At 42.1% G+C, this 26,893-nt stretch overlaps 1 protein-coding gene across 1 annotated transcript in view; it reads left to right on the top strand.

The window, feature by feature from the left end:
- NAA15 (N-alpha-acetyltransferase 15, NatA auxiliary subunit) overlaps positions 1–26,893 on the top strand; it is a 43,929-nt gene that overhangs the window by 14,096 nt on the left and 2,940 nt on the right. The window contains exons 4-19 of the mRNA XM_083173574.1: positions 2,745–2,902; positions 3,123–3,257; positions 8,010–8,163; positions 8,820–8,939; positions 12,085–12,180; positions 12,299–12,405; positions 13,322–13,394; positions 14,409–14,578; positions 15,543–15,695; positions 16,817–16,945; positions 18,600–18,813; positions 20,692–20,885; positions 22,069–22,177; positions 22,320–22,418; positions 23,107–23,250; positions 25,569–25,666. Coding sequence (XP_083029700.1) covers positions 2,745–2,902; positions 3,123–3,257; positions 8,010–8,163; positions 8,820–8,939; positions 12,085–12,180; positions 12,299–12,405; positions 13,322–13,394; positions 14,409–14,578; positions 15,543–15,695; positions 16,817–16,945; positions 18,600–18,813; positions 20,692–20,885; positions 22,069–22,177; positions 22,320–22,418; positions 23,107–23,250; positions 25,569–25,666 — 2,153 coding nt within the window. The remainder of the gene's footprint in view (positions 1–2,744; positions 2,903–3,122; positions 3,258–8,009; positions 8,164–8,819; positions 8,940–12,084; positions 12,181–12,298; positions 12,406–13,321; positions 13,395–14,408; positions 14,579–15,542; positions 15,696–16,816; positions 16,946–18,599; positions 18,814–20,691; positions 20,886–22,068; positions 22,178–22,319; positions 22,419–23,106; positions 23,251–25,568; positions 25,667–26,893) is intronic.

Here is a 26,893-nt window from a genome sequence, read left to right as displayed (position 1 = left end):
CCTGACTGCCAGGGCTCAGACAGGGAGGCGAGCACTACGAATCCCCTTGCGGGCTTGCTGCACTTGCCACTTTATCAGCTCGGTGGCTCACTGTGCTCGCCACAGTTTCTATTCTATCTCTATGGAAATCGCGGACCCCCACGAGGGAAAATTGCCCCTGTAAGTCGGAATCCTATCCGGCACTCAGCAGAGCATGTGAAAAAAAAATTAAGTTCTTGGAAAGTAACGTTTAGAGCATAATATAGTAGATGTTTTGATTAAACAAAATTGACTTTTGGCACAGTTACTGTGAAATCATGTCCATTTTAGTGGATGTCATGCAATAACCAGATACTGTGTGCAAAGCTTATCCTGGCATATAGGCCTAACCTAAATATATTCAGTTTGTGGTGAATTACCTGCACAGGCTGAAAAAAAGGAGGTGGTGTTCTTTCGCTTTCTCGATGTGAGCTGTGTAATTGAATGTCTGAATTAATTGACCAGAATTGGATGGATTTTAAAGCATTCATTGCTCAAGCATTGATCAATTTAGCAACATTTAAAGACAAGGTGAATCACTACGTCTGTTGAAGCACAGGTTCACGTCAAAGGCTCCCCCTGAAAATCAGTTCAGTGTGGTAAATCACAGGCCATAACGTCCAGATGTAAAACCTGCTAGCAGGTGCCACGATGCAGCGTGTACAGATAATGCAAAGTATATCTGCATCCAGTGTATTGAGCCTTTTCTTATGCTTCTCCAATGTTAACATGGATCCATCAAATTCTGTTTGCGAATAGGTCTAGCTTTCTAGGTAGTAATTTTTATGCTTTAAACACTAAGGACATTTTTGTTTCTGGATAAATATATCCTTAAACAATAGTTAAAGATTGTTATTGTTTTGATTTTAACTTAGATCATTTATTTTATTTTGCTGGAGAAAACAATACAGTAAGCAAAAATAAACTGGAACCCTTCCAGGCGCTTTGTGTGGGTTTTCTTTTTCTTTCTTAATTTTACTTTAGTTTAAAAAAGTAATATTGTTCCATGATTATAAGGCATCTTCTTATGTTTTGAAGGTGTGTAATGTCCACTGAAGTTGTCACATGTTATATAAGCCCTGAAGACTTAGGGGGGTATTCAATGTCAGGGGCACGGCTGTCGAGCTAGCACGACAGCCGTGCCCCTGTCCCGTTCTCGCTTTGCTTGCCTGGAGCTCGGCAGTCGGGATTCAATGTCCCGGCCACCGAGCGGCGAGAAGGGCGTGGCCGCGAGCTGAGGACGGAAACAGACTATCTCCGGTCTATCTTTTCTCAGCCGAACGAGCCCGACCGCTTGTGATGTTGGGCTCGTTCTGCCGAGAACCCCTGTTCAATGCTGTCGGGGAAGACAGCATTGAATAGGGCCCCGCAGCCATCTCCCCCGTCGGGAGATGGCTGCGGGAGCACGACACCTATTGAATACCCCCCTTAATCTTGCATTCGGTTATCATAATTCTTGCGTTAATGTGTTAAATGTTCATAATATTCCTAACCACACATGCAGATTTGTAGAAGTTGGTTTTAGAAACTTTAATTAACATATTTGCATGTGTTGAGATATTTCTGTTTAATGTGTGGGTGATCTGTGTAATATAGATAACTTTGTTTTCCAGAGAAATGTATACCCATATGTTTGACGGAAATATATAGGTTTCTTTTTAATTACTGTAAGAGATGTCATTGGTTAGAAGCAAGTCTGGTTCGATTGTTGTTTTTTTTTTTTTAAATCTGTTTTATTGGAAGTAATATTTTTCTGTGTTGATGGTATTTATATTAAACCGTAAATATAATTCACTGTAATAAAAATAAAAAAATGTACCTTCTAGTCCTTGGAGAATACAAGGGTGGTTTATATTGCTAAGAGATCTATTATTTAAATGCGAAGTCCACCTTTAATCTGACCGCTCCTTACCTTCTTGCCTTGTCTCTTTAATCTATTCTGTAATGCTGCCCATACACGCTGCGATGCAGGCTGTCCCGATGTGTGCTTTGAGGTGCGCGCTCCCGCGGCACCTCATCGCACAGTACAAAAAGTATGTGCTTGCACGTACTTTTTGTACTTCGGGTTCATCACATTGCATCGCATTGCATGCACAACGCATGCACATGCAATGCAATGTTATCCGTGCTAGTACAGCACGGAAAGCACGCCCACATAGCAGCGTGTATGGGCTGCTTAAGTCAGGGCACTTTTGATATCTGACCCTTCTGTGTTCCTGTCTGGTGATACTAAACAAACTAGGAGCCATTCCAAGCATGCTGTGTTGGAGCAGCCAGCCACTAACAGAGGTGTTCGGCAATAATAGAATAGTGATTTCTGTTGGAAAACCGTGTACCACAAGTTCTGCCAGTTTCATAGTTTTTGTCGGAAGTGGATCCTAGGGTCGACGCAAGCTAAAGGTCAACATAGAAACAGTTGACACTTGAGCACATGGACCCCCATTAGTGTACCGTTTCGCTCACCATGCTTCGGAACAGTTCCCAAACGTAGTCTATGTTGATGGTTAAATATGAAAAAGTCTGAAATAATACAATTAGTGAATAAACTCATGTAGAGCATTGCCATGTTCACCTTTTGCTTGTATTGTCCTTTTCTCTGACCTTGTGCAGGTCTACCGATCATCTGAATCCTGTTTTTGTCCCATGTATGTGTTGGTATTTAGAGTTGGTTTTGGCTAGATATACTTTTGTTTGAGTCCCACTTTCCTTAACCGTTACTTATCTAGGCTGGCACGTTTATGGCTTATTGCAAAGATCTGATAAAAAATATGATGAAGCCATCAAGTGTTATAGGAATGCGCTGAAATGGGATAAAGACAATCTTCAGATCCTGAGGGACCTCTCTCTACTTCAGATCCAAATGAGGGACTTGGAAGGTTACCGGGTATGTGAGATTTTCTGTGGCTTCCTAACCATTACCACTATATATCCAGTATTCTTTATGTGGGTATGCCTTGCAGTGCAGCCACCAACACCATTTCCAGCAAGTTTTTCTTTCTTCTATTCACTTGGTAAATAAATACTCTACTCCATCCTATATATATAACTTGTAAACATTGGGAGTATATTTTAAATGTAAAATATATTTTTATGTTGTGTTACAGGAAACCCGATATCAGTTGCTGCAGCTGAGGCCTGCACAGCGAGCATCTTGGATTGGCTATGCCATTGCATACCATTTACTGGAAGACTATGAAATGGCAGCGAAAATACTGGAGGAATTCCGGAAGACCCAACAGGTACCAACTATTTCAGTGCTGGGGAAAAAACTGAGGCAACAAAACAGGTGTTGATGGTTCTGTAATGACTGATTTCTTTTTTTGTAAAGGGGAGGGGGTCCTACTGTATATGTAAACTTTATTTTACTGCAGCAGAGAGCAACACCGCAGGCAGGGAAGAGGAACTGCACAGGTTTTGAAAGATGCAGGTTGCTACTATGAACACTTTTATACCTCTTTCAGACAGAAAACCCCCCAAAACCCAGGTTTTTCCCGAATGCAAAAACCCAGACTCAGCTAAAAGCTCTGACCCCCTTTCACACAGCACAAAATAATTTCCTGTGTCGACCCCTTTCACCCAGAAGCCTGATTAATGGAGAGGTGAGGTGAAAGGGTCCGTGATAGGGAATAAGGTGATGGGGGGGCATGATAGCATGATATAGCCAGGTGATGGTGGGTAAGGTGAGGGGCTTACAGGGGAAATGATGAAGGGGTGGCAAGAGTGAGGTGACAGGGGGTGATGGAGTGAGGCGGTGGGAGAGGAGAGAAGGCTAGCCTCCTGTTCACCTGTGCCAGGCTACCTTTCTGCCCTGCAGCGTGCTGTCCATATCCAGCTGACGGCTGCTGCCACTTATCCCCCCCCCTGCCACATCTCTTGCTTCTGGACACATCTACACAGTGCCTTTCTGTGTATTAATCCCAAAAACCCAGGTTGCTCCCTTTCAAACAGCCGGCGACCTGGGTTTTTGGAATTAAAACCCGGGAAAAACCCTGGTAAATTCCAGGATTGAAGCCCTGGCATTTTAGACCCGTGTTCACCCTTTCAGACAGAAAAAAACCCTGGACCAGGGTAATTCCTGGCTTTTGTTTTCTGTCTGAAAGGGGTATAACATGCACAGAATCTTGTAAAAACCCAAACTTCCCATAAGAAAAGACCACTGTGATGACGGGATGCAGTTAAAATCCCGGCGGTCGGGATCCCGGCGTTCAGAATCCCGACCGCCGAAATCCCGACACTTTCTCCCTCCATGGGTGTCCACAACACCCCTGGAGGGAGAATAAATTAGCGTGCCGAGCGTCCCCCCCCCTTGTCGGGATTCCGGCGTCGGGATTCCGGCGTCGGGATTTTGAACGCCGGGATTTCATACTGAATCTGTGATGACTGACATTGCATGTCACTTTGTTGTAAAATCTCAATGTGTTTTTGCCCAATTACGTTAATGCAGAAGGAACAAAGTCACCAGCCAAGAGGAAGCATCATCCATGTATTTAAAGCAAGTGCTGACATGAGAATCTGTAACTAGTTACCTCCTAATACTTCACAGGGTCATTTCAGTAAAGAGAGATGTGAATTATTATTTTTGTTTCAGTAGCTGTGTGGTGCCTTGGGTAATGTGCATACAATATCAAACTAGAATAATTATTGGGAACAATAGGGTTAACTTTCAGTATGTAGGTCTGTCTCCTGATTATTGTATGTACAGTATATGACCTCAAGGTTCCAACACTGAGGACTGGATGACATTAAACTTTCTACACACATTTATGTATCTGTGCTGCCAACATTCTATAGAGATTACAAAAAGTGTGTGCAAATGTTTTGTCTTCCATTAATGTACACTATGGCTTAGACTTCTTAGTCTAAGCTGGGATTTCCAGGCTCTGCACATATGAACAGACACCCTGTCTGAGACCTGGTGAGGGGAAGCCCGCTTTTCAGGAGCCTTCTGGCCATTCCGGGAGGGTAGGCAACCCTGCTCATAAGTTATCTATTGGAAATATAAAAAAAAATCCATACCATTTAAGATGCTTTTGCAAATGAATTGTTCACGTTGTGTACAGTAAAGAGAGAAATCTATTATGCCCCTTTCAGATCGCACTTATTACCCGGTATTTTGACGTTTTTTTTTTTTTTTTTACCATTTCAAAATGGTAATATGTGCAGTGCGAAAGGTCCAGAGTGAATTTACCGGCTCCAGAAAACAGATATTTCTAAACGGTAAAAAAGCAGGGTCCTACCTGTTTCAGACCTGTTTTTTTTTTGCAGTCTGAAATGGTATTTTGTCTCAACTGCAAGCTACAGAATGTGATAGGCTGTCTCCCTGCATGATGTAAGTGCACACAACTAGGAAATAAACAGTGGAGAACACAGTGCACAGCAGCTCCATGTTTTCTATGGGTTAAAAGGGGTTCAATGTGAAGGGACAAATGTTGTGCTTTGGTTATATTTGCATGTATATGTTTTTTTATTAGTTTTCTTTTCTTTCTAGGGCAGTCTCCATCCTCTTTAGTAAATCTAAAAGTATAAAATGCATAGTTATTTCCCCAAATGTGGTAATTATCTGGCAGTTCCTTGTGGGTTTTTTTTTATATTAGTATGCACAACCCTGATTATGTAACTGTAGTTGACTTCTGTAGGTGAAAGCATATAGGAAGTTTATGTAGGTTATTATCTGCCAGTGCTTGTTTGACAGAAATCTCTGGCTTCCTAAGTCAATAAATGTGACATTGAAGTTCTCTTATGTAAGTAACCTGTGGTGAATAAGAATTCTTTTCATTTGCACCTGGGACTTGTGCTGTTGGCCGTAAATGCCAATGTGCTGCTGATCTAGCTAACATTAGGCTACCCACTTTTTATCTCTCAACTTGTTTAAAGTGGATTAAAAAACTGCTGCATTTTTCCTTGTAATAAATCATTCAGTGCATCTAGTTTGGTAGCTAAAACATACTTCCAATAGGATTTTAATAGATTCTTTTGAATGGTATTTCACATGTAGGGGGGTAACGAGTTGTACCAGATGCTTTTTGATCAGGGGAAGCCCAGCACCATTGTAAATGCCGAGCCCACTTCCCCTGTTGCCGGTGCGCCCCGCCACAGTGTCACTGCTGGTCCTTGCATGGTCCTGTGTGCATCAGAGCCTGAGGGTCATACATGCTGCATGTTAGATAAATTGCATCGCCAAGCCTTCAGGATGTCTTGGCTGGGATTGCACACGATATATTGAATGCAAGTTGACTGCATATGTATGCAGTATCGTGTTCAGTCCTGCCAGAGGTTCCCAGGCAGCTCAAGAGGGGATCTCTGGCGACTTCTTCCCTAAGAGAAGTCACCCTAATGTATGGGCACCTTACGTGTCCAAGCTTCCTGTGAATGCACTCCATATCGCATGTTTATCCAGGCTCTCATACCGTGATGAAATTGATTTGCTTCTATTCAATAATGCGTAGCCTTTGGTGTATACTGATGTCAAATAGTATTTTATATAGTTTCCCTCATAATCCAATCCTTCCCCCTTAAGAGTCTTTTAGGTTTTTTTTTTTTTATGAGGAATGATAATCCTTTCATTCTAAAATGCTTTTGGCTGAGGCATTGTGGAAAGAATATTTGTGTTTTCCTTCATTCAAGGAACTAAGCCTATAATATTTCATACTTTTACATAACCGAATCCATAGTAATTGTACTTGAAAAATGATCACCATCATTCTCCTCATTCCCTCCCTGCATTATGTTGCTGTGTTCCTCAAATTGATGCTCCTGTGATATTGCAATTTTTTTCTTTCTATTCCTATTGTTGCTGTTCTTTACATTTTCCATAAGGAACTCCACAACAGGTCACTAAATTTAGAAAGGCAAATGTAAATTTAAAAATAACTGTGTACTCAAGATTTACATGCAAAGATGGTGGAGTTTTGTATAATGCAGGTCCAGTTAATCTATTTATTTATTTATTTTGGCATATATACAGTATTTAGAATTCACTTTCGGCATAAGGGGTCAAACTTTAGTGTCATGCAGACTTTGTAGTCACTTGGTCACCTCAGTGTCTACTTTTTCTTCATGTTTTCCTTTGAAATCCTTGTTACAGATGTGTCATTATACATCATGGCTGCAGTTGTGCCAAACAGCCCCTCTTGGTTTACCAGTTCTCATGTAACCTAGCGTTGAGCATCTATTCACTATTTGCAGCACTGCTAGGCCTCACTGTAGGCACTGCTGTTTAATTTGATATGTGGTAGTTATAGATCTGTGTACAAAGGAGTCACTAAAAACAAAATGCTACAAAGTTCTGTTGTGCTTTGCACAAAAGACAAATTTTCAGCAAAACCAAACGCCCAATGCTAACAGAGTTGCATGGGATGATCTAGACATCTTTCTCACTGCAGCTCTTAACAGGTATATTGCTGATTTTTATTATTATTTTTTTCGCCTTTTAAAACGGTTAGAGCTGCAGGGTGAAAGCTTCAATCTGCATTTATTGGTTACAAATAACCGGTATTTGCAAACGGGTAAAAAGCAGAGTCCTACACGGTTCAGAGCCGTTTTTTTATGAACGCTCTGAACCGGTATTTAGGACTCAGGCAGCGCAGACACTGAGACAGCACAGTGCATTTGTAATGAGCGCGGCGGCTGTTTACATATGCGCATATTTAAAGAGCTGACCCTCTCATTACATATGCACATATGTAATAAATGGACCCTCTCATTAAATATGCACTGCGCTGTCTCCGTTCTACTGTCTGTCTGTTCTTAGCTGCTTTCACATTGCAAACCTGCTTGAGACACGGTATTTACTGCAGTGTGAAAGGGGTTTAAAATGGTAATATACCGTTTTTCACCTGCAATGTGAAAGGGGTCAAGTGGCTCAGACACGGTTTTAAATTAACAGGTCTTAAACGTTTTGGCAGTGTGAAAGTGGCATCATACAGCATGGCATATTGAGCCTAGATTTCTGAACCAATTTTTTTTTTTTTGTTTTTTTTTTGTTTACTTAGACCTCGCCGGACAAAATTGATTATGAGTATAGCGAGCTGTTACTGTATCAGAACCAGGTGCTCCGTGAAGCTGAGCTCTACAAGGAAGCACTGGATCATCTGTGCACCTATGAAAAGCAAATCTGTGATAAGCTGGCAGTAGAAGAAACTAAAGGTATTTTACAGTGTGGCTTGTTGGCACTATGCCCATATACTTCAGTGTGTAGCATATAAAGCTGTGGGCAATGGTAATTGAATCTTTAATAAGTAGGCAGCCACAATGTTTAAAAATCCATGTTTGGTGCCTAGTGCTGGGTCTTCCAAAAATATGTCCTCGAGGCATACTTACAGTCCAAGATTTAAGGATATCCATGCTTGAGCATACATGTTAAATCCAACTGTACATGAATATGGATAGCCTGTAAAACCTGGACTGTTACATTGCCTAGTGGACTGAGCTTTGGAACACTGACCTAGGTTATATGAAATATGTTTGTCTGCTGCTCACTGGCTTTTACATACAGTATCAGTGTGACCTCACTCAGGTCAGTATATATATGTGTGTGTATGTATGTATATATATGTGTGTGTGTGTGTGTATGTATGTATGTATGTATATATATATATATATATATATATATATATATATATATATATATATATATATATATAATCACAATTTGTAGATGGAAAAACCAACAACTGTTGTGATTTGTCTTCACCCCTGCAAACTGTATTATTTACACTTAGGATGAGTGTCCCTGTCACGTCGTCATGTGTGCATCTAATCCTACTAATTTTTATTTTGGGTATTTTCTCCCTCCCCTCCAGGCGAATTATTGCTGCGTTTGGGTCGTCTTGAGGAGGCAGCAGAAGTGTACAAGGCCTTGCAGGACAGAAGTCCAGAGAACTGGGCTTATTACAAGGGGTTAGAAAAGGCTCTGAAGCCAGGTAAGTCTTTAACAGATAATGATTTTGATCCTGCTGACGTTCTTAAAAGCAGGTGCTTTGTATGTCATACTTGTCTAAAATGTTTTTTTTAGGAATATTCTTGTAATATTTTGTTTTACCATAATCCCTTTATCTGTAATAAGCCAGAGTCTCTTAAGGGCTCACCACTTGCTGCATTGTTTAGAATGATAAAAGGAGTGCATTGTGGGAATGTTGGACATTGAGCACCCAGACTGATCCAGGGAACTGTGCATGTAAGGCACATTTTGGTTCAAATCATTTCAATGCATCTAACTCAAATTGAGGTCTGTGAATGGGACAAAGACTGAGTGGCTGGCTCTATATAAGTTTTAACCACACAGTTATCAGTAGATCAGTGATGCTGGGACCTTGCATACAGTGGTTGTCTGAACAGATTTACCATTAAATCAGATGTGACTGATTTTTAAGGCAAACATGCAGTATCTCTACTTAAAAAGACAAAGGCCCCCATTTATCATTGATCGCATTTACAATGCGATCTGGGCGGAATATTACCGCCCAGGATCGCACTGTAAAATGCGATCCTATCACCTGAATTTTATCACCTGTTGTGCGCAGGGACAGGGCTCCGAAAGGAGCCTGTCCCTGCGATGTCTGGAGCCGGAAGCCGGGGGGGGGGCTCGGGAAGCCGCTCGTGCAGTGCGATATGTAGCCATAGGCTACTATGGGCTATCGCCCTATCAGAATGGCGGTAGCCCAGGGGTGCGATGCCGGGCTGCCCGATGTTGATACATCGGGCAGCTTCGCATCCCCCATAGAAACCTATGGGGGATGCTGCAGGGGGGGATTGCAGCGGGGATCGGAGATTCCTGCTGCGGTCCCCTGTGATACATTAGGGGGATACATAATATTTGCGGTTAACCGTTTTCGGGGATTTAGCCGCAAATATTAGTTGATAAATGCGGCCCAAAGTACTTTAGCAGCTTAAATTATGACCTTGTAGATCAAAAATAAAGGAACAGAAAGTAGTTTAATCTCACATTACCTTTTGCTTATTAGAGCTGCAGAAACAGTTCATTTAGACACACATGTTCCTCCTGTTGCCGGTTGCTTCGCCAAATGGATATATTGACATTGAATATTAATTTAATACAAGTTTACTTAAATAGCAGCTGCATATTCCACAGCATTTTGAATATATAACCATCAGGCCTAACTCTTGTACCCGAGCGTGCGCACGCATACACACAAAGGTTATTATGTGTCTGGAGTCAGTTAATCTACAAGTCTATTGTGGGAAGAAACTAGAGTAGTTGAAACCCACACAAGTAGCAGGAAAACATGGTAACTCCTGATTGCTGTGAGGCAGTAATGCTAACCATTACACCCTACATTCTATTAATCTTTCATTAAAATATGTACCAATGTGCATGATTTTCCGCTAAAATAAAGCATGTCTAAGATGCTATGTCGGCATTACTGAAATCTGTTCCACATTTTATGCACATGTGGAATCTGTTTAGTCTGTGCAGTATCTTCATGGGACTGAATGCAATGAATTGCCTTTTTTGTCTGTAGTTGACTTATGCCCCTTTCCCACTGCAGCTCTTAAACTGTATATTGCAGTTTTTTTCCCCACAATTTACCGTTTAAGGCTGCAGTGGGAAAGCGCCAGAGTTGAAATACCGGTTAAAGTAAACCGGTATTTCAACCCGTTTTAAAAGCAGAGTCCTAAACGTTTAAATACAGTTTTTAAGGCAGTGGGAATGCCTCTTAAACGGTATTTAAAAATCCCACACGAATTCCCACTCCCCTGGTATCTTTCCTGGAGGGGTACCTGCACCGCACTTACCTGCGTGGGGGATCCGGGCAGCGGAGTCCGGCATCATGGCATGGGCACAGCACTTCAGGTCCCTCCCTGTGGCTGGTGATGGATGCAGGGTAGCGGGGTGGGGTCCATTTGGGATCCGGGCAGTCCCTGGGGCTGATGGTAACTAGTAGTTCCCACTATGCGCATGTGTATTGAGCGCCGTGCATATAAATGAGCCGCTCATTACATATGCGCATATGTAATGAGCGGCTCATTTATATGCACGGCGCTCAATACACATGCGCATAGTGGGAACTACTAGTTACCATCAGCCCCAGGGACTGCCCGGATCCCAAATGGACCCCACCCCGCTGCCTCCCCACTGCCCTGCATCCATCACCAGCCACAGGGAGGGACCTGAAGTGCTGTGCACGGACCCCGCTGCCCGTGTAAAAATGATACATCAAGTGCCAAATTGCAAGCGAGCCTCCTGGGGAGCTCAAGGGCAAACTGGTCTGACTTGTCCTAATGACTAGTGTCCCTTACTGCTGCACATTGTGCACTCTTTTCGCCTTCATCTGATGTCGGAGGCATATAAGGCTGAGGATTGCAGTTCTCATAGTGTTAAGGTGGCCATACATTAGCGACCTTTTATCTGATGCTTGAAATTGCCTGAGGTTTCAATATGAGGGATTATGGGGTTAACCCAGGGGCTATGGGACACACACCATCAAAAACTTAATGATAGAAAAATTAAAGACCATGTTTAGTAACAATTTAGTTCAATTGCAAAAATGTGTGCATCATCTTTAATATGCGACTACATTAGAAATACACTTCAGCCAGGTGAATGAAACCACAAATATATCAGTTTTCTTTTGTAAAGTAGGCATTAATTTATCCCCCCACCGGGAGAATAGGCTCCCTTCCTGCACTGAACTGGCACTCTGTTCTGTCCAGGAACAGCAGCAGCTTCTTATAACAGGGAAGGAGATTGTGTGCACTCCCTCCCAGCTGCCCCAGACAATCACAATTAGAGGATAAAACGACATGCCCATTCGAAACTTGAGAGAGGGGATACCATACAGTTTAAATAGAACAGTGATAACCGCTGCTTCCTCTGGGTTTGCTTACATTTTCTCCTTTAGTTGCTCCATGCAAGTGGTGAAGGCGATTTTTTTTTTTTTTGGTTTAGTCATTCATATTGTCAGTAAATAGCCAAGCCCTGTATTATTGACCTATTTAATACTGTATATTCAAAATTCTGATCTCTTTTCCGCTATGATCATGTAAAACCCACATAGCTGTTTCACCCATGTGATAAAATACTTCTTTGTGTGTATTTATATATAGCTAACATGGAAGAGCGATTGAAGATTTATGAGGACAGTTGGACTAAATATCCTAGGGGCTTAGTGCCAAGGAGGCTGCCTTTAAACTTCTTGACAGGTATGTAAAAGGGTGTTGCCTCTCATGCAGGTGGGCAAGTAAGGCCTTTTCAGCTCTGTTTATCACCGGAGCCACCCGAGGAGCTTATTTTGTATTTATTTTCTCGCTTATCCCACAGGAGAGAAACTGAGAGTGTGTCTGGATAAATATCTGAGAATGAACTTTAGCAAAGGATGCCCTCCTGTTTTCAACACTTTACGATCTTTGTACCATGACAAAGAGAAGGTAACTACTAAAAGGTTTATGTTCGCCAATGTGAGCATACATTTAACCCTGTAGTAACTGGAGTAGACTTTTTACAGTATGCCGGTAGGGATGTCATTTTCCTTTTTAGAAACTTCCACCTTGTTATCTCAAAGGCAAGCTATAAATGTATTTACAGTTTATTCGTGTGCAATAATCCTGCAAGGCTTTGCCCAGCTTCAGTGAAATTCTTAGTTTATTCCACATTTTAGATTGTGCCCCGCACTGCTTTATTCTCTGTCCTTATCCACTTAAAAAATCTTCCTATAATACAGCTTTTAAAATGAGCTGGGCATAAAGAAACCATGGCTTCATATTTGTCAGAACTAGACCAGCCTGCTGCTAAGGTGCCCATACACTGAGACTTTTCCCCTCCAAAAAGTCTCATGCAATCCACCTCCAGCAACCCAGGACCCTCCCAGGCAGCAGTATTGTGTGCGGTTCATCACAGGTGATCCCCCCTCCCTCCCATGGGACGGGGGCATGATCCAGAGATCTTGCGTGGTTCAGCACGTATGATCACCTATGTGCAAAGGGACCAGGCATCAGACCGGATGTCACACACCCATGCTATTGGCCCAAATTCACCAGATTTCTCAGCCCGATGTGCCGGAATGAGGTGAAATCGGGCTCAAATCACATAGTTGCCTTTACAGAGAAGGGAATGATGGCCTTACTCTTTTGTAGGACTCCCTCAAACAATGCTACTAGTATAAAAAACACTGATAAATGGCAGTGGGTATGCAGCATATTACACTTTGCAAACCTTACAGCAGAAGCGTTTCTCTATACATCTTACTGATCAACTGATTTCTAGATGCCTTTTTTTTTTTTTTTTTAATAAAAACAAGTCCGTATCACAGTAATCACTAAATCTGTTACTTTTTTTCCTATTCAGGTGGAGATTATTGAAGACCTTGTTGTAGGTTATGATACATCTTTAAAAAGTTGCCGGCTATTTAACATCAATGGTTTGTATGACTTCATAAACTTTTCTCTGCCCTGGTGTTGTAGGGAAATCGCATATATTTCTGTCCATCCAGTCCTTTTTTATATAGCCCTGTGGAACAGCTTCCATAGAGCTTTACTAAAAAGTTATGGAGTGGACCTCAGCAGGGTACATATTGGAACGATGTCTGCAGAACAAGTCATGCGTATTGGCTAATGTGTATACATTATTGCATGATCCCACGTGTTGTATGCAACATCTTCTGTTTTACCTTCCTGCACAGTCAATCAAAAGAGATCATATACGGCGCTGCACATGTTAATGAATTATGGAGCGAGGTGTTACTCCATCTTTCACTAACATGAAAGAGGTCTGCTTCAGGTACATAGGAATGAGTGGGCACATACTTGCTTAACAAGATATTGTAGACGCACCCTTCAGTGTTTGGCCTGGGGTATCCAACTCCAGTCCTCGAGAGCTACCAACAGTTCATGTTTTCCAGGTCTCCTCACAGAATCACAAGTGAAGCAATTGGCTCCACCTGTGGATCTTTTAAAGTGTGTCAGTGTGTAATGAGTGCACCTGTGCAGCAGCTAGGTTGTGTGGAAAATGTGAACTGTTGGTAGCTCTCGAGGACTGGAGTTGGCAACCACTGGCCTAGGCAAACCAGTAAATGTGTTAGCTGTGGTCCGTGGATAAGTAATCGTGTCGGCTTGCTACTTTTGATTCATGCATTAACCTTAACAGTTCTAGTGTAAGCTCCTCTAAAAGCTGGAGCTTTCTCCTATGGTTTGTTATCACACTGACGCTATAATATTCTGTATGTATAGGAAAAAGGCTACACCTACTTTTCATTTTGCTAGCTGTATATGGTGAAGACTAGTCTTTGTTTTATATATTACTATTCTTTTTGCCATTGCGTATAAATGATACATCCTACACCTTTTTAATTTCCGAACTACACTTTGAGCTTCATCCTTGGTAACAGCATTGTAAGCCCCTCCTCACATTCCCTGTGTTTTATTTGCTTTGATAGATGATGGTAAAGAAGAGCCGCCAACTACTTTGTTATGGGTTCAGTACTACCTGGCACAACACTATGACAAGATTGGCCAGCCATCTGTAGCTCTGGAATATATAAATGCAGCCATTGACAGCACACCAACTCTGATCGAGCTCTTCCTTGTTAAGGCCAAGATTTACAAGGTACAGTATAAAGCACACCTCTCTGACTATGGAGTCTTCAGTATGACCATGCAGGTACTGCTTATGTTTCTCTGCCCATAGAATTGTTCCAACCTTATTTAAGGTGTTCTAGAGGGAAAGATCCTGCGGTTGTGTGTTCTGTTCCTGGCTAAAAAATTGCTAGATTAAAAACTGCAACATTTCCACCAAAGCCTCCTGAGGGCGGTATAGTACAAAACACACAGCCTACCTGTTCTACACATTACTGTTTGATTATGCCAGATTGCGGATATTATGTAAGGACCAGTCTTCCTTGGTATCGCCCAAAGGTCGTATCTGTGAAGCCTAATAATCTACTTACATATGTATGCGTTGATTTGCCACCAAGCGCTTGTTAGCATTTTCTAATACAGAGGTTCACACATGTGCTCCTGAAGGAACCTTGACAGTCCAAGTTTTAAGTATATCTATGGGTCAGCTCAGCACAGATAGTTAAATCAAATGTTCTGAGATACTAATTAAGTCACCTGTGGCCAAGCATGGATATACTTAAAACCTGGACCATTGCCTTGAGAACTAAGTTTGGGAACCTATCTTGTATATTCATTGATTGTTTGCTTAAACCTCTTGCAATAAGGAAATATGGGGTGATGGAGTTATGTATAATAGATTGCTTTGTCTGTAAGTGAGTATGATCCCAAAACAGTTGTAATGCTTTTTAGAGCATTTTACCTGTGTAGATGTTAAAACTTTAAACATGCCTGTGGTGTTGTGAGGTCATCATACTTACTGTGCACATGGGGAGTGTTGACTGCGTATCTGTTGATGTATAGTCAAATTCTTGGCTGACTTGCATTTACATATATTTATTACCTGTTGCTTGTGTCAACCACTTAAAACAGTCACCTTCATTTCTATTACCATAGGTTTTTTTGTTGTTGTTGTTGTTTGTGATCTTTACATTGGTTTCTCTCTCTTCTTACAGCATGCTGGTAACATCAAAGAAGCTGCTCGATGGATGGATGAAGCACAGGCTCTGGATACGGCAGATAGATTTATCAACTCAAAGTGTGCAAAGTACATGTTAAAAGCAAACCTGATTAAGGAGGCAGAAGAAATGTGCTCAAAGTTTACAAGGGTTAGTATTCTTTTTGGACTATAAAAATATAGTTTATCACTTTTGGTAAGCTCTATTACACACACAGAGAGCCAGAGGGGACCCTCTGCTCGCAGCTCCTTGGCATGCACTGAAGGACAGAACGCCTTGATCCATTTTTGGAAAACTGGCTTAAAAATTGCCAGCTGGAGTGCACAATAGGGCCTGATTCAGATATGTATAAGACTATCGCTGTTGCTTATATGGAATCAGCGACGGCACTAATATGGTAACGCAGCAGGATTCCTCATGCCTCCTCAAATCTGTCTTCTGACAGATCCTGGCCTCGTCACTCCTCCCTACAATGGCGGTGACATGCCTCAGTTTTTCAAAACTGAGGTTGTAGCCGCCCACAAAAGGCAGCACAGGGTCAGTCACGGACAGTATGCTGCCCATGTGTGTCTTGGGTCACAGACCACTGTACTTTGCTGCACCTCCACCCACATCTGAATTAGGCCCTTAGCATATACCTATTATGATCCAGGAGTAAATGACTGACCAGACAAATAACCGATAGGTTGTTCTGGGGGCATTCTGTGTTTTCCGTCTGGGAAAGATGAGATCTCACTAGTGTTCACTAGATTTTTATTTAGGGCAGGGTCCTGACCACTGAGCAGGGCACATCAAACTGTCAACACGTTTATAACCACCCACCCCCCAATAGTGGCATAGACCGAATGCCCCATGTAGTGCCATAGATATAAATGTAGAATATGCCTAGAGCCGGCTGTGCTATGAGCACCCCTGACTGGTCGGTCGGGTCTCTCTGCTGCCAGGCAGAGCAGATGCCAGTCTGGGCATGCTGAGCCGCTCTCAGCCTAGGGGATTAGCTGTGTGCCAGTGCAGCAGGTGCACCTAGAAGAGCTGAAGCAGCTCCACCATGTGCCCCTTGCCGTGATGACATGCTGCTGATCACCTCAGCTGAGAGAGGCTGTCCGCTATTCCAGCTGCCGTCAGCGGGGTATTAGTAGGAAGGATGCAGACAAAAGGGCAGGGAGCATTCAGTAGATTAGAAAATGGGCAGGGCGCTGCACCCTGCAAAACATAGAATCGAAAGTTTTAGATTTGGTTTAATATAATTATGGTACAATTTGTTCCCACAGGAAGGGACGTCGGCAGTGGAGAACCTGAATGAAATGCAGTGCATGTGGTTCCAGACAGAGTGTGCCCAGGCATATAGGTCCATGAACAAGTTTGGGGAAGCACTTAAGAAATGCCATGAAATTGAAAGAGTGAGTATTCCAAAGTATTACTTCCTTATTTTTGATTATGGTTTTTATGCACATACACGTTATAATTTGACTTATTTTATATTGCTCCTTCCAGCATAAATCTGTAAACCGATTGTGTACTTTGTGTCTTAACAGGCTTAACTCTTTGAGTGGCAACATCTCATCTGTTATATAAATTCAAATGCAAATACATTTATATATATTTTTTTTCTGTGCAGGGAAAATATTTGCTGCTTTTGCATATGTAGCCCACAAATGTTAACTTAATTTTGACATTGCAATTTAGATTCCAGTTTGAACACACAAATCCCTAAATAAATCTCTTCCCTAGATGTGCCGTGCAACATGGTTGTTAGCCTGTTTCTTTTTTCTTTAATTAGAAACATGAATTGGGCTCCACTGTACCATTTCTCTCAGGGAAATTCTGAAGCCATGCCTTTAGGTGAATTCATGACTCTCGGGGCTCTACACACAAACAACCACTGCTTCCCAGATAATGGGGTCGATCCTATTATCCCTGATGTGGGCGGATGATTCGCCGAGTTGGAATCACGACATCGGCGGGCCAAATTCGATGAAAAGTGCTCGCAGCTCCATAGGTGTGCGAGCAAATTTCAGTGAATTCGGCCCTGCTAAGGGTGTGAGTTAGGGTTAATTCAGGTGCCGTTTTCAGTGTGAAAAGATGCACCTAAACAGCAACTCACACCCTTCGGGGTTAATAGAATCGACCCGAATGCTATTTGCTAGTCAGCTTGTGTAGGTATCATCCAACCTTGGTAATAGACATTTTTTATACCTTTTATGTTTTGTACAGTATCTTGTGCAACATAGTAGCTTGATAAGAAACGTTCCTTGTGGTTTAAGTCATGGTAAATATGTCCTAATTCATAGAAGGCCTTCGTCATTCCACCCTGTTAAGGCCCATACACACTAGATGATCTGCAGCAGATTCCGTTGCGCTTTACAATTGTTGATATGAACGATGTTCAATATATAGTCAGTGTTCTCTCTGAACTCCCAGCCAAACGATATTGAGTATACACACTGAACGATATCGGGAAACTATATATCATTTAGTGACTCCACTGGGACCTGTGGAACATGCAGGTCGTTGGCTATATAGCCAAATTTACCTGCATTTTCCGCAGACCAGAGGGGTCGTTAACATGTCATGTAGGCAAGGTTGTGTGGGACATCGATATATGGTATCACATAAACCACGACAAACACCAAGAATATATATAATATTTATAAACAGTATATGATACACAATCTTTTTCCCTAGCCTCAAGTCCTATTTCATGTCTTTTATTTATTGTTTAAACCAGATAAGCGCATAGTAGCTCTTCTCCCACATTTTCTCTCAAAGGTGGGTAGTTTAAGTAGTCACCAGTGCCTTCAATGGCTGATGTACAAAGCCCTTGTGAGTCATTGTTAAGGTGCCCATACACGGTGCGATGTGCGCTCCCGCGGGCATCGCATCGCACAGTAAAAAAAAAGTATGTGCTGCGCATATGTTTTGTACCGCCCTCTGATCGCATCGCAAGCAAATCGTATATACAAAACGCATGTGTTGCGATGCGATCCAACCCATAACGGGTGTGATCATCGCAAAGTGTATTCAGCTTTTACATTATGTTTTGTTTTTTTCCAGCATTTTGTGGAGATCACTGATGATCAGTTTGACTTTCACACCTATTGTATGAGGAAAATTACACTCAGGTCATATGTGGACTTGTTAAAGCTAGAAGATGTGCTTAGACAACATCCGTTTTACTTCAAAGCTGCACGGATTGCTATAGAAATTTATCTGAAGCTCCATGACAACCCTTTAACGGACGAGAATAAAGAACATGAAGCAGACACTGGTAAGTGTGGGGTTTGTTATGCCATGCTCGGTAGCATGTATATTTACATGTTTCATTGCAATCTGTATTGTTGCTAATTTGATTTTTCAATGAAGTGGAAAGTTGTGAGAGTAGCCAAACCGATGGCAGTACTGACTAGATAGAGGACACGGACACCAGGAGCCCATACTTCTACCTCGTTCAGACAGACTAGTCTGCAATATCCAGCCTTGAATTTCCATGTCATTTGGCAAGGCGCAGTCTGACCCCCAGCCCAACAATAACCAGCATAGTGTTACCACATTTTCCAACGTAGTGGAGACAATCTTGATTGCTATCTGGCTTGCAAGAATGTCTGCGATCCTCTACCAGTTGGCGGACGACCACGCTAGCCATATTAAAGAACCAGTTTAGGAATCTACTATAGCTTCTGCTATACAATAGGAATGGTCTATTTTTGTGTACTGTCAGTCAGAAGAGTATCTGCTACTCTACTGCTCTAAGATAATTTAGGCCAGGATTTTGGGGTCCTTGACATTTCCATCTTGGTCCAGGGCAGTGCAATGGACGGCTTTTGCTGTTTTTTTTGATCTGCAGATAAGGGTGGGTTGTCCCTGTTCTATGTTGTAAGTGTGAAAAGTATTTATCTGGAGAGAATGACCAGTATAAGAAAATGATAGCTTAGTTATTTTATCACATTAAGAAAAGAATTTGGCCATCATCCATGCAGACTACAGCCAGGTGGATTAAGGCCACAATTCAGCAAGCATTTGAAGGGGCTTCATGACATGTAACAGCTGGGAACTCTGCTTATTCCACGTACGACTTTGTTTCCCATAGATATAAGTATTGAGTTCAGCGAACATACTCTATGGCAGTTTTTGTACATTACATTAGTCAAGATTGGCCCCCAGATGGAGGAAAGTGCAAATAAGACTCGGAGTTGAAGGAAGCAGTCTGGAACCTCTACACTGTGTGCAAAGGAGGAGCTACTTTTGGACTCCAGGCACTGTAGCATTCAGAGATTTAAATTAGAGGCTTGCACAGGAGAGGCTCCCTGGGACAATGGGGATAGTTACAGGTGTAGGCAGTGTGGTTCAGTTTTATTGTGCAGGAGAGCAGATACGCCTATTGCACTTCTTATATAGTTTACTTTACTGTCAATTAGCACAGAATGAGTGGTTAACAAGACCTAGGGATTTGGTTTCATATGATATGAAGGCCAAGCAAGAAGTGAGAACAAGAATATATTATTATGGTCATTGTTAAGACCTCTTGTTTAGTGGCTACAATTCTGGGGTCCCTGTCTACAAAAATACATTAATTTAAGCCCTCTAAATCAAGAATACATTGGGGAAAAGTGAAGACGGTACGTATGTTAGTTGGGCTCCCACTTAGCTATTTGCTTAGTTTTACGTGTCCCCTCGTGGGGCTCGCCACGCTTCGAGCTCGATGGTTTACTGCGCACACTACACTATATAAAATCAACTCCATGCCAACATGGATAGTGGGGGTATGAGCATACTAACTATAGTGGGCGCCCAACTAACATATAAGTACTGTGAAGACCAGTAAGTAATGAGAGAATAGTAAAATAAGGAATCCATTAATGATGCCTTTACATTAGCTATTCCATCTTGGATCGTCCATTGTAGTGCAGAGTAACTGACCTCTCACTCTGCACTATGTCAATAATACGCTAAAGGAATCTTTGTATATATTCTTTTATTATTCAAGCTATTTTTAGTACTATTTAGCTACATTAAAACCAGTTGACCATAAAGTATTGCCTTGCCGCCGGATTGCTTGCTTTTCTTTGATTTATACTACATGGTTTTAAGTCTTTGTTTTTTATCAGTTTTCTCATTAATTTTTGGGCTTTCTGGATATCTTCCATAGCCAATATGTCTGACAAAGAGCTGAAAAAGCTCCGTAACAAGCAGAGGAGAGCACAGAAGAAAGCCCAGCTAGAGGAGGAGAAGAAGAACGCAGAGAAGGAGAAGCAGCAGCGGAACCAGAAGAAGAAAAAGGAGGATGATGACGAGGAAATCGGTGGCCCGAAGGAAGAACTTATTCCAGAAAAACTGGCCAAGGTACTGTGAGCATGGATGGTGTTTAACGCTGGAATATTTTTTTGCGGCTTGTTATGTTTAGCTGCATGCTGTTACCGCTTATGATGGTGTTTGGTTTAATTCATGTGTACATGTGGTCTATATCGGGTAGTCAAATAGTGGGTTTCCAGTTCTGGGAATACACGTTCCAGCATGCCTCGTCACCTGTTTAGCCTGGTCTAACCGTAAAATTGTAGCTTGCCAATTATTAGTAGTATTAGTGTTTGGCATCACAAGGTACCCACAGCACCTAACAAAGTACATAAAGAAATTAGCAAAATTAGAAATGAGCAAAACCAGATAACTGTGTACATATTCGAAAATATTTTAGACAATGTTCACGAGAATGACCAGTGTACGATACCTTTTTTTGTGACATTGTTCAGCATGTTTGCGCTATTTTGTTTGCCCAGGAGTTCAAGGGAAATCATGAATGACATTGTATATTTTGCAGTGTCTTCTAATGTGTACCCAGTTTTACAGTACAAGGACATTGTTTATTGACATTGCTGCATTAGCAGTCATAACACTCAGCAGAGTGGCAGCAACAAATGTATAAGTGCCATTGTAAGGAGTAGATAAGGAGGAAAGGAGAAGCACATGAGGGGTGAGGGCTCTGCTCATAAGAGCTTACATGATAAAGGATAAAGAGAGAGACGGGTGGCACAATGGCATAGCCTGAGGAAGGAGCAATGGGCTAGGGCATGTTTATAAGTGAAATTCCACAACCGCTGGAGTGCCTACAAGTTGACCGCCCCTTGTCTATACCATGTACATGTGGTAGGTAATATAGACTGTAAGATCCACTGGGGCAGGCACTGATTTGAATGTTCAAAATAGTATCTGTAAAGCATATCTATCTGCATATCTGTAAAGCATAAATGTATCTAGAGATTGTAAGCTTGCGAGCAGGGCCCTCCTACCTCCATGTCGGTTTGTATCTACCCAGTTTGCATAATCACGGTTTCCAATTGTAAAGCGCAACGGAATATGCTATAAGAAACTGTAACTAATAATAATAATGTGCTGCAGAATATGTGTGCGCTATATAAATAACTGGCAATAATAATAATGCTTTGGTTTGTACTTTATTACACCAGTACTTTTACAACTGTTGTGTTGACTTAACATTTGTTTTACAGTTGTTCTTTTGTTTTGTGTACAGGTTGACAGTCCATTGGAAGAAGCAATTAAATTCTTAACACCGCTTAAGAACTTGGTTAAGAACAAAATAGAAACACATCTGTATGCCTTTGAAATTTACTTTAGGAAAGGTAATAAACAAAATAGAGTATTGAAGCATGTAATTGGTATAGAAACTTGTAACAAAGAAAATGTTGCTGAATAATTTGACTAATTTCATAACTTTCTTCAGGCGTCTTAACATTTATTAATTTTTTTTTCCTTTTAATAAAGAAAAATTCCTTTTGATGTTGCAATCGGTGAAGAGGGCGTTTACTATAGATCCTAATCACCCTTGGCTTCACCAGTGTTTGGTCCGTTTCTTTTGTGCAGGTAATTAATTGTTCCACGTTTAAATTCTTGGTAGTGTAGTGTAGGTTCTGATAGCTCACCTGTCCATAAAGAGCAGCTTTGTGTATTAGAATGTGATGGAGCACAGTTCTGTGTTTTGCAGTGCAGGCTCTCCGTTACTGTGTATTCTATACTTTGAAGAACCACTGGGACATATACATCCCTTTATAAAATCTTTTAACGAGATGTCGTAAGGAGCTTCTTCTTTTTATAGCACTGTAGCGCCCAAATTATTTTGCATAGTGAAATTTACAGTACAACGATTTTTCAGTGCTTGTAAGTCTGCTTTTTTATTATTACATATGACACTAAAAGAAACAGTCACACTATAAAAAGGATAATGAGTGCATTGAAGGAGAGTAGTCACGATTGCTGACCGCTAATTATATGCTACAATGAAAGCACTGTCTTTAACGCTGGCTATAAAGCTGCTTACTTTGTACAATAATGCACAATGTGTTTTTCCTAATATTGGGATACAGAGTTACCTTTCCTAACTTTTTTTTTTTTTTTACCATTTATTAGTGTGTACAGCCTACCTTGAGGGTTTGCATTTGTAATTCTGCTGCATACAAGCCAGGCTTTCCTTACATTGAAAGACCTCCAGCAATTAGTCAACAAAAGAGAACTTTTTCATTAAATGTTTTTGCTTGTTTTTTTTCTCTTACAGTATCTGAGAGCAAAGAACTAAATGAATCCGTTAGAACAGTGTTAAAGGCAGAAATGAACAGGCTTTTTGGTGAAACAAGTCCTGCAAATTTTAATAACCTCTTCCTGAAAGCAAACATGGACTCCATACCACACAGATCATCAGGTAAGTTTTTCAATTTTGCAAAGTCAGAAAACGGTTTACATTGTTTGTTTTTGACAAATTTCTGCCATTTTGCTAGTAATGACTTAGTACTGTATTTATGAAATGAGTATATATTTGTTTTATGCAGCAAGCAGAGGGTATGGTCATGCTAGCATAGGAAAACTAGTATGCCAGGGAATTGTAAGAGGAAAGAGCCTGAGTGCAGGCTTCGTGCAATCCTTTCTCTCTGGCAGCGCTGTAGATGTTGTCTTGGTGTCACTGTACAACACGTGCGCAACTCTCTGGGAACATGGGGGACAAGTTTCCAAAGACTTGTTCACAAGGACATGTTATCCATGCACAAATCAATGGGATAACAGCACCATGTTTCTGTGGTTTTTGTCTGTCACTCTTGCTGTTGTAGGACTCTGCAGGAGCAAGTAAGGGGTAGGTTGTGCAGTGTGCACACATTGAAACAATTATAAACTAATAAGTCCACTTGAAGCAAATGCTCCGAAAGCTGGTCTGCTACCTTGTGATTGCCTCTGTGTTTGTACATGTGTGTGAGAGAGAGATGTAGTTTCACTCGCTGCCAACAGATGGCAGTGGTTCGGAGACACCCAAATGGACACAAGACATGTATATAGATGGTGCACCAATACTAGCCTGCCAGAATGTCCTGATGAATTGAAGTATGTACAGTAGATTGGCTATTATGATTCTGAAAAAAAAACACACAAAGGCCAATAATTGGGTACGAAGTAGAATCGTATCTTCCATGACAGCAAAAAACGTCTGACAAAAGACAAACATAATTTCTGGAAAGATGTCAAATCTTGCGTGTTGAATTGCAGTTTCATTTACTATATGAATCCACGTGTGCAGTAAATGTCACACTTGTGTTAAGGTAGGCGCTCTGGATGCATATATTCAAGCCCTTCAATATGTTCTAGACCAGTGGTCTCCAACCTTAATTGAGCGAGAGCTACTCGCGACAAAAAAAGACAAAAAAAACTTCCCGGAGAGCTACTAAAATTTGACCAATGCCCCTGATACTATACCGCACACCATAATGCCCAGTACATATCCACATAAGTAGCTCCCCACCCCCCAGACTTCCATTATTAACGCTTCCTCCTACAACCTCAGCACCTACCATGGCAGAAACAGACCATATTTTTAGCACTGTTACCTCCATCACCCCAATGATCCAAGCTCCTACTCCTCTTACATTACCCTTCTCACCCACTATGCTCCCATAACTATCCACCCCATTTGCTCCAGGTAGTTACCCATTTGTGCCCCCTGTGCACAGATGCAGCTATTCTAGTTACACGTGCAAAGATGCAGCTATGGTATGTACATTAGTTGTATTTGTACAGATGCAGCTATGATATGAATGGCAGCTGCATATGCAGAGATGTAGCAATGGTATGCACAGGAGATATATGTGCACAGATGAGCACATACACAGCACTGAAGGTGCATACTGATTGGATATAGGACACAATGCTGTCCATCTGTCCGGGGGCCGCGCTAACCTGCAGGCAGGTGTCTGCTCCCGGCGGCGGTACGCTGCTGCGGCATCCCTCCCCTGCTGTTGCTGTCTCCAGTTATCTGCTCTCACAGCGCTGCCCGCAGCACTCTCTCCCCATAGCCGGCTCTGCCGCCACTGACATTGTTACTGCAAGAGCCAGGAGAGTGGGCGGCGCTGCGGAGAGCGGGATCATGGCTCCAGGTCTGATTGGCCAGTGTACGGTCAGTCGTACTCTTGGCGGACCAGTGACTGGGGAGAACTTAGCGAGGGACAAAACAAGGCGTATGTGAAATCAGTGGCAAGGTCCCTGTGGTGATAGTTCCCATCCACCACCGGGACCCCGCAGCTGATCTCACATACACTGCAGGGACCCCCTGCCCGTCGGCTGCTGATGAGTCCCAGCATGTAAAATAATCACCCTGACCTCCCGCCCGCCTCAAGCCACGGACAAGCGAAGCAGAGCTAGGCACATGGTCGGCCAGCCGGGAGGTGCAGGAGGGCAACAGTGGTCGAGCCACCCGTTTTGCTCAGGCGAGCTACCAGTAGCTCGCGAGCGACGGGTTGGCGACCACTGTTCTAGACAATGTGTAGTTGTTAGCCAAGAGATTGGTGATCTGCAAAATCAGTCTATTGTGAGAATGTATGGGAAAAAAGTTACCTTTTTCCCTGCTCCCCCACCCCAACAAAAATAATTTATAAACCTCTAAATGTCGGTATTATACTAGTAAGGGTTTTGTGCTTTCTGTGAGTCTTGAGCTTAGTAAATTTATTAAGTGAACATCCCATCTGCCTCTTGTTACAGCTGCCAAAATGATGTACTATCTGGATCCTTCTAGTCAGAAACGAGCAGTAGAGCTGGCCACAGCCTTGGATGAGTCCCTGAATAACCGAAGCCTCCAGGTAAATGAACTGTTTTGTTACCCTCACTATGAGGGTATCCAATTTCTCCCAACAGAACATTGTAAGCAAAAAATGTCTGTTTCTGCAATTTAAATATTTTTTTTTTTAATCAGGCTCTCCGTTTCAAGAGAGACTGTTACCCACATTCAGCAATTGCGTGTCATAGGATATCCCCTTTAATCTACAGCCATGGCCAGAAGTTTTCAAAATGACACAAGTATAGGTTTTCACAAAGTCTGCTGCCTTCGTTTTTATGATGCCAATTTGCACATATGCCAGAATGGTGAAGAGTGATGAGATGATTTGCAATTAATTGCAAAACTCAACTTTGCCATGACAATGAACCTAATCCCCAAAACCGTTCCACTGCAATTCAACCCTGCCACAAAAGGACTAGCTGACATGGCAATGATTCTCATTAACATATGCGAGAGGACAAAGCTGGAGATCACTCTGCCATACTTCTCGAGTTAAAATAACAGACTTTAAAAGGAGGGTAGTGATTGAAATCCTTGTTCTTCCCCCTAATACACACGTGTAGTCAACATTGCTTTGCACAAAAAGGGCTTCACAGGCAAGGATGTTGCTGCTAGTAAGATTGCACCTCAATCAACTATTTATCTGATCATCAACTTTAAGGAGAGAGGTTCAATATTTGTGAAAAAGGCTTCAGGGCACCCAAGAATGTTCCTGGATAGGAACAGCATAGCAATACCTACAGTATTGGGGCATAACCAGTGCAGAACTTACTCCGAAATGGCAGCAGGCAGGTATGAGTGCATCTGCACACATAGGGCCTTATTCTGGTTGATGCGGTCCGTTCCGAATTCTTTCGGAGCTGACCAAACGCCACGCTGTGCGGACATTGTAAGAACAAACGCCCACAGGTCGTCTGCATTCGGTCAGACTCACTCTCTAAGAAGAGGGTGTGTTTTCGGACAACATCCAAACCGTGCGTGTGCGGTGGGAACACAAAGACGTCTTACAGCGTCCGAACGGACGGGAAGCTGCCCGTACGCACCGATTAGGTGTATTTCCGCAAACAACACTACTCTAATCGGAACTCATACATCTGCCACATGACACACTTATGCAATTAGGCAACCACATAAAAAAGGGATTGCTTTTAATTGTAAACAATTAATTCCTAATTGATACTTAAACACATTACTACATTTTACCCCCAAATGTGTGCTGTTATCGCTGAATGTAAAAGTGACATGCACA

This window comes from Crinia signifera, chromosome 1 (assembly GCF_055691185.1).
Source record: "Crinia signifera chromosome 1, ASM5569118v1, whole genome shotgun sequence".
Lineage (NCBI taxonomy): Eukaryota > Metazoa > Chordata > Amphibia > Anura > Myobatrachidae > Crinia > Crinia signifera.
This window is presented reverse-complemented; position numbering and strand designations above follow the sequence as displayed.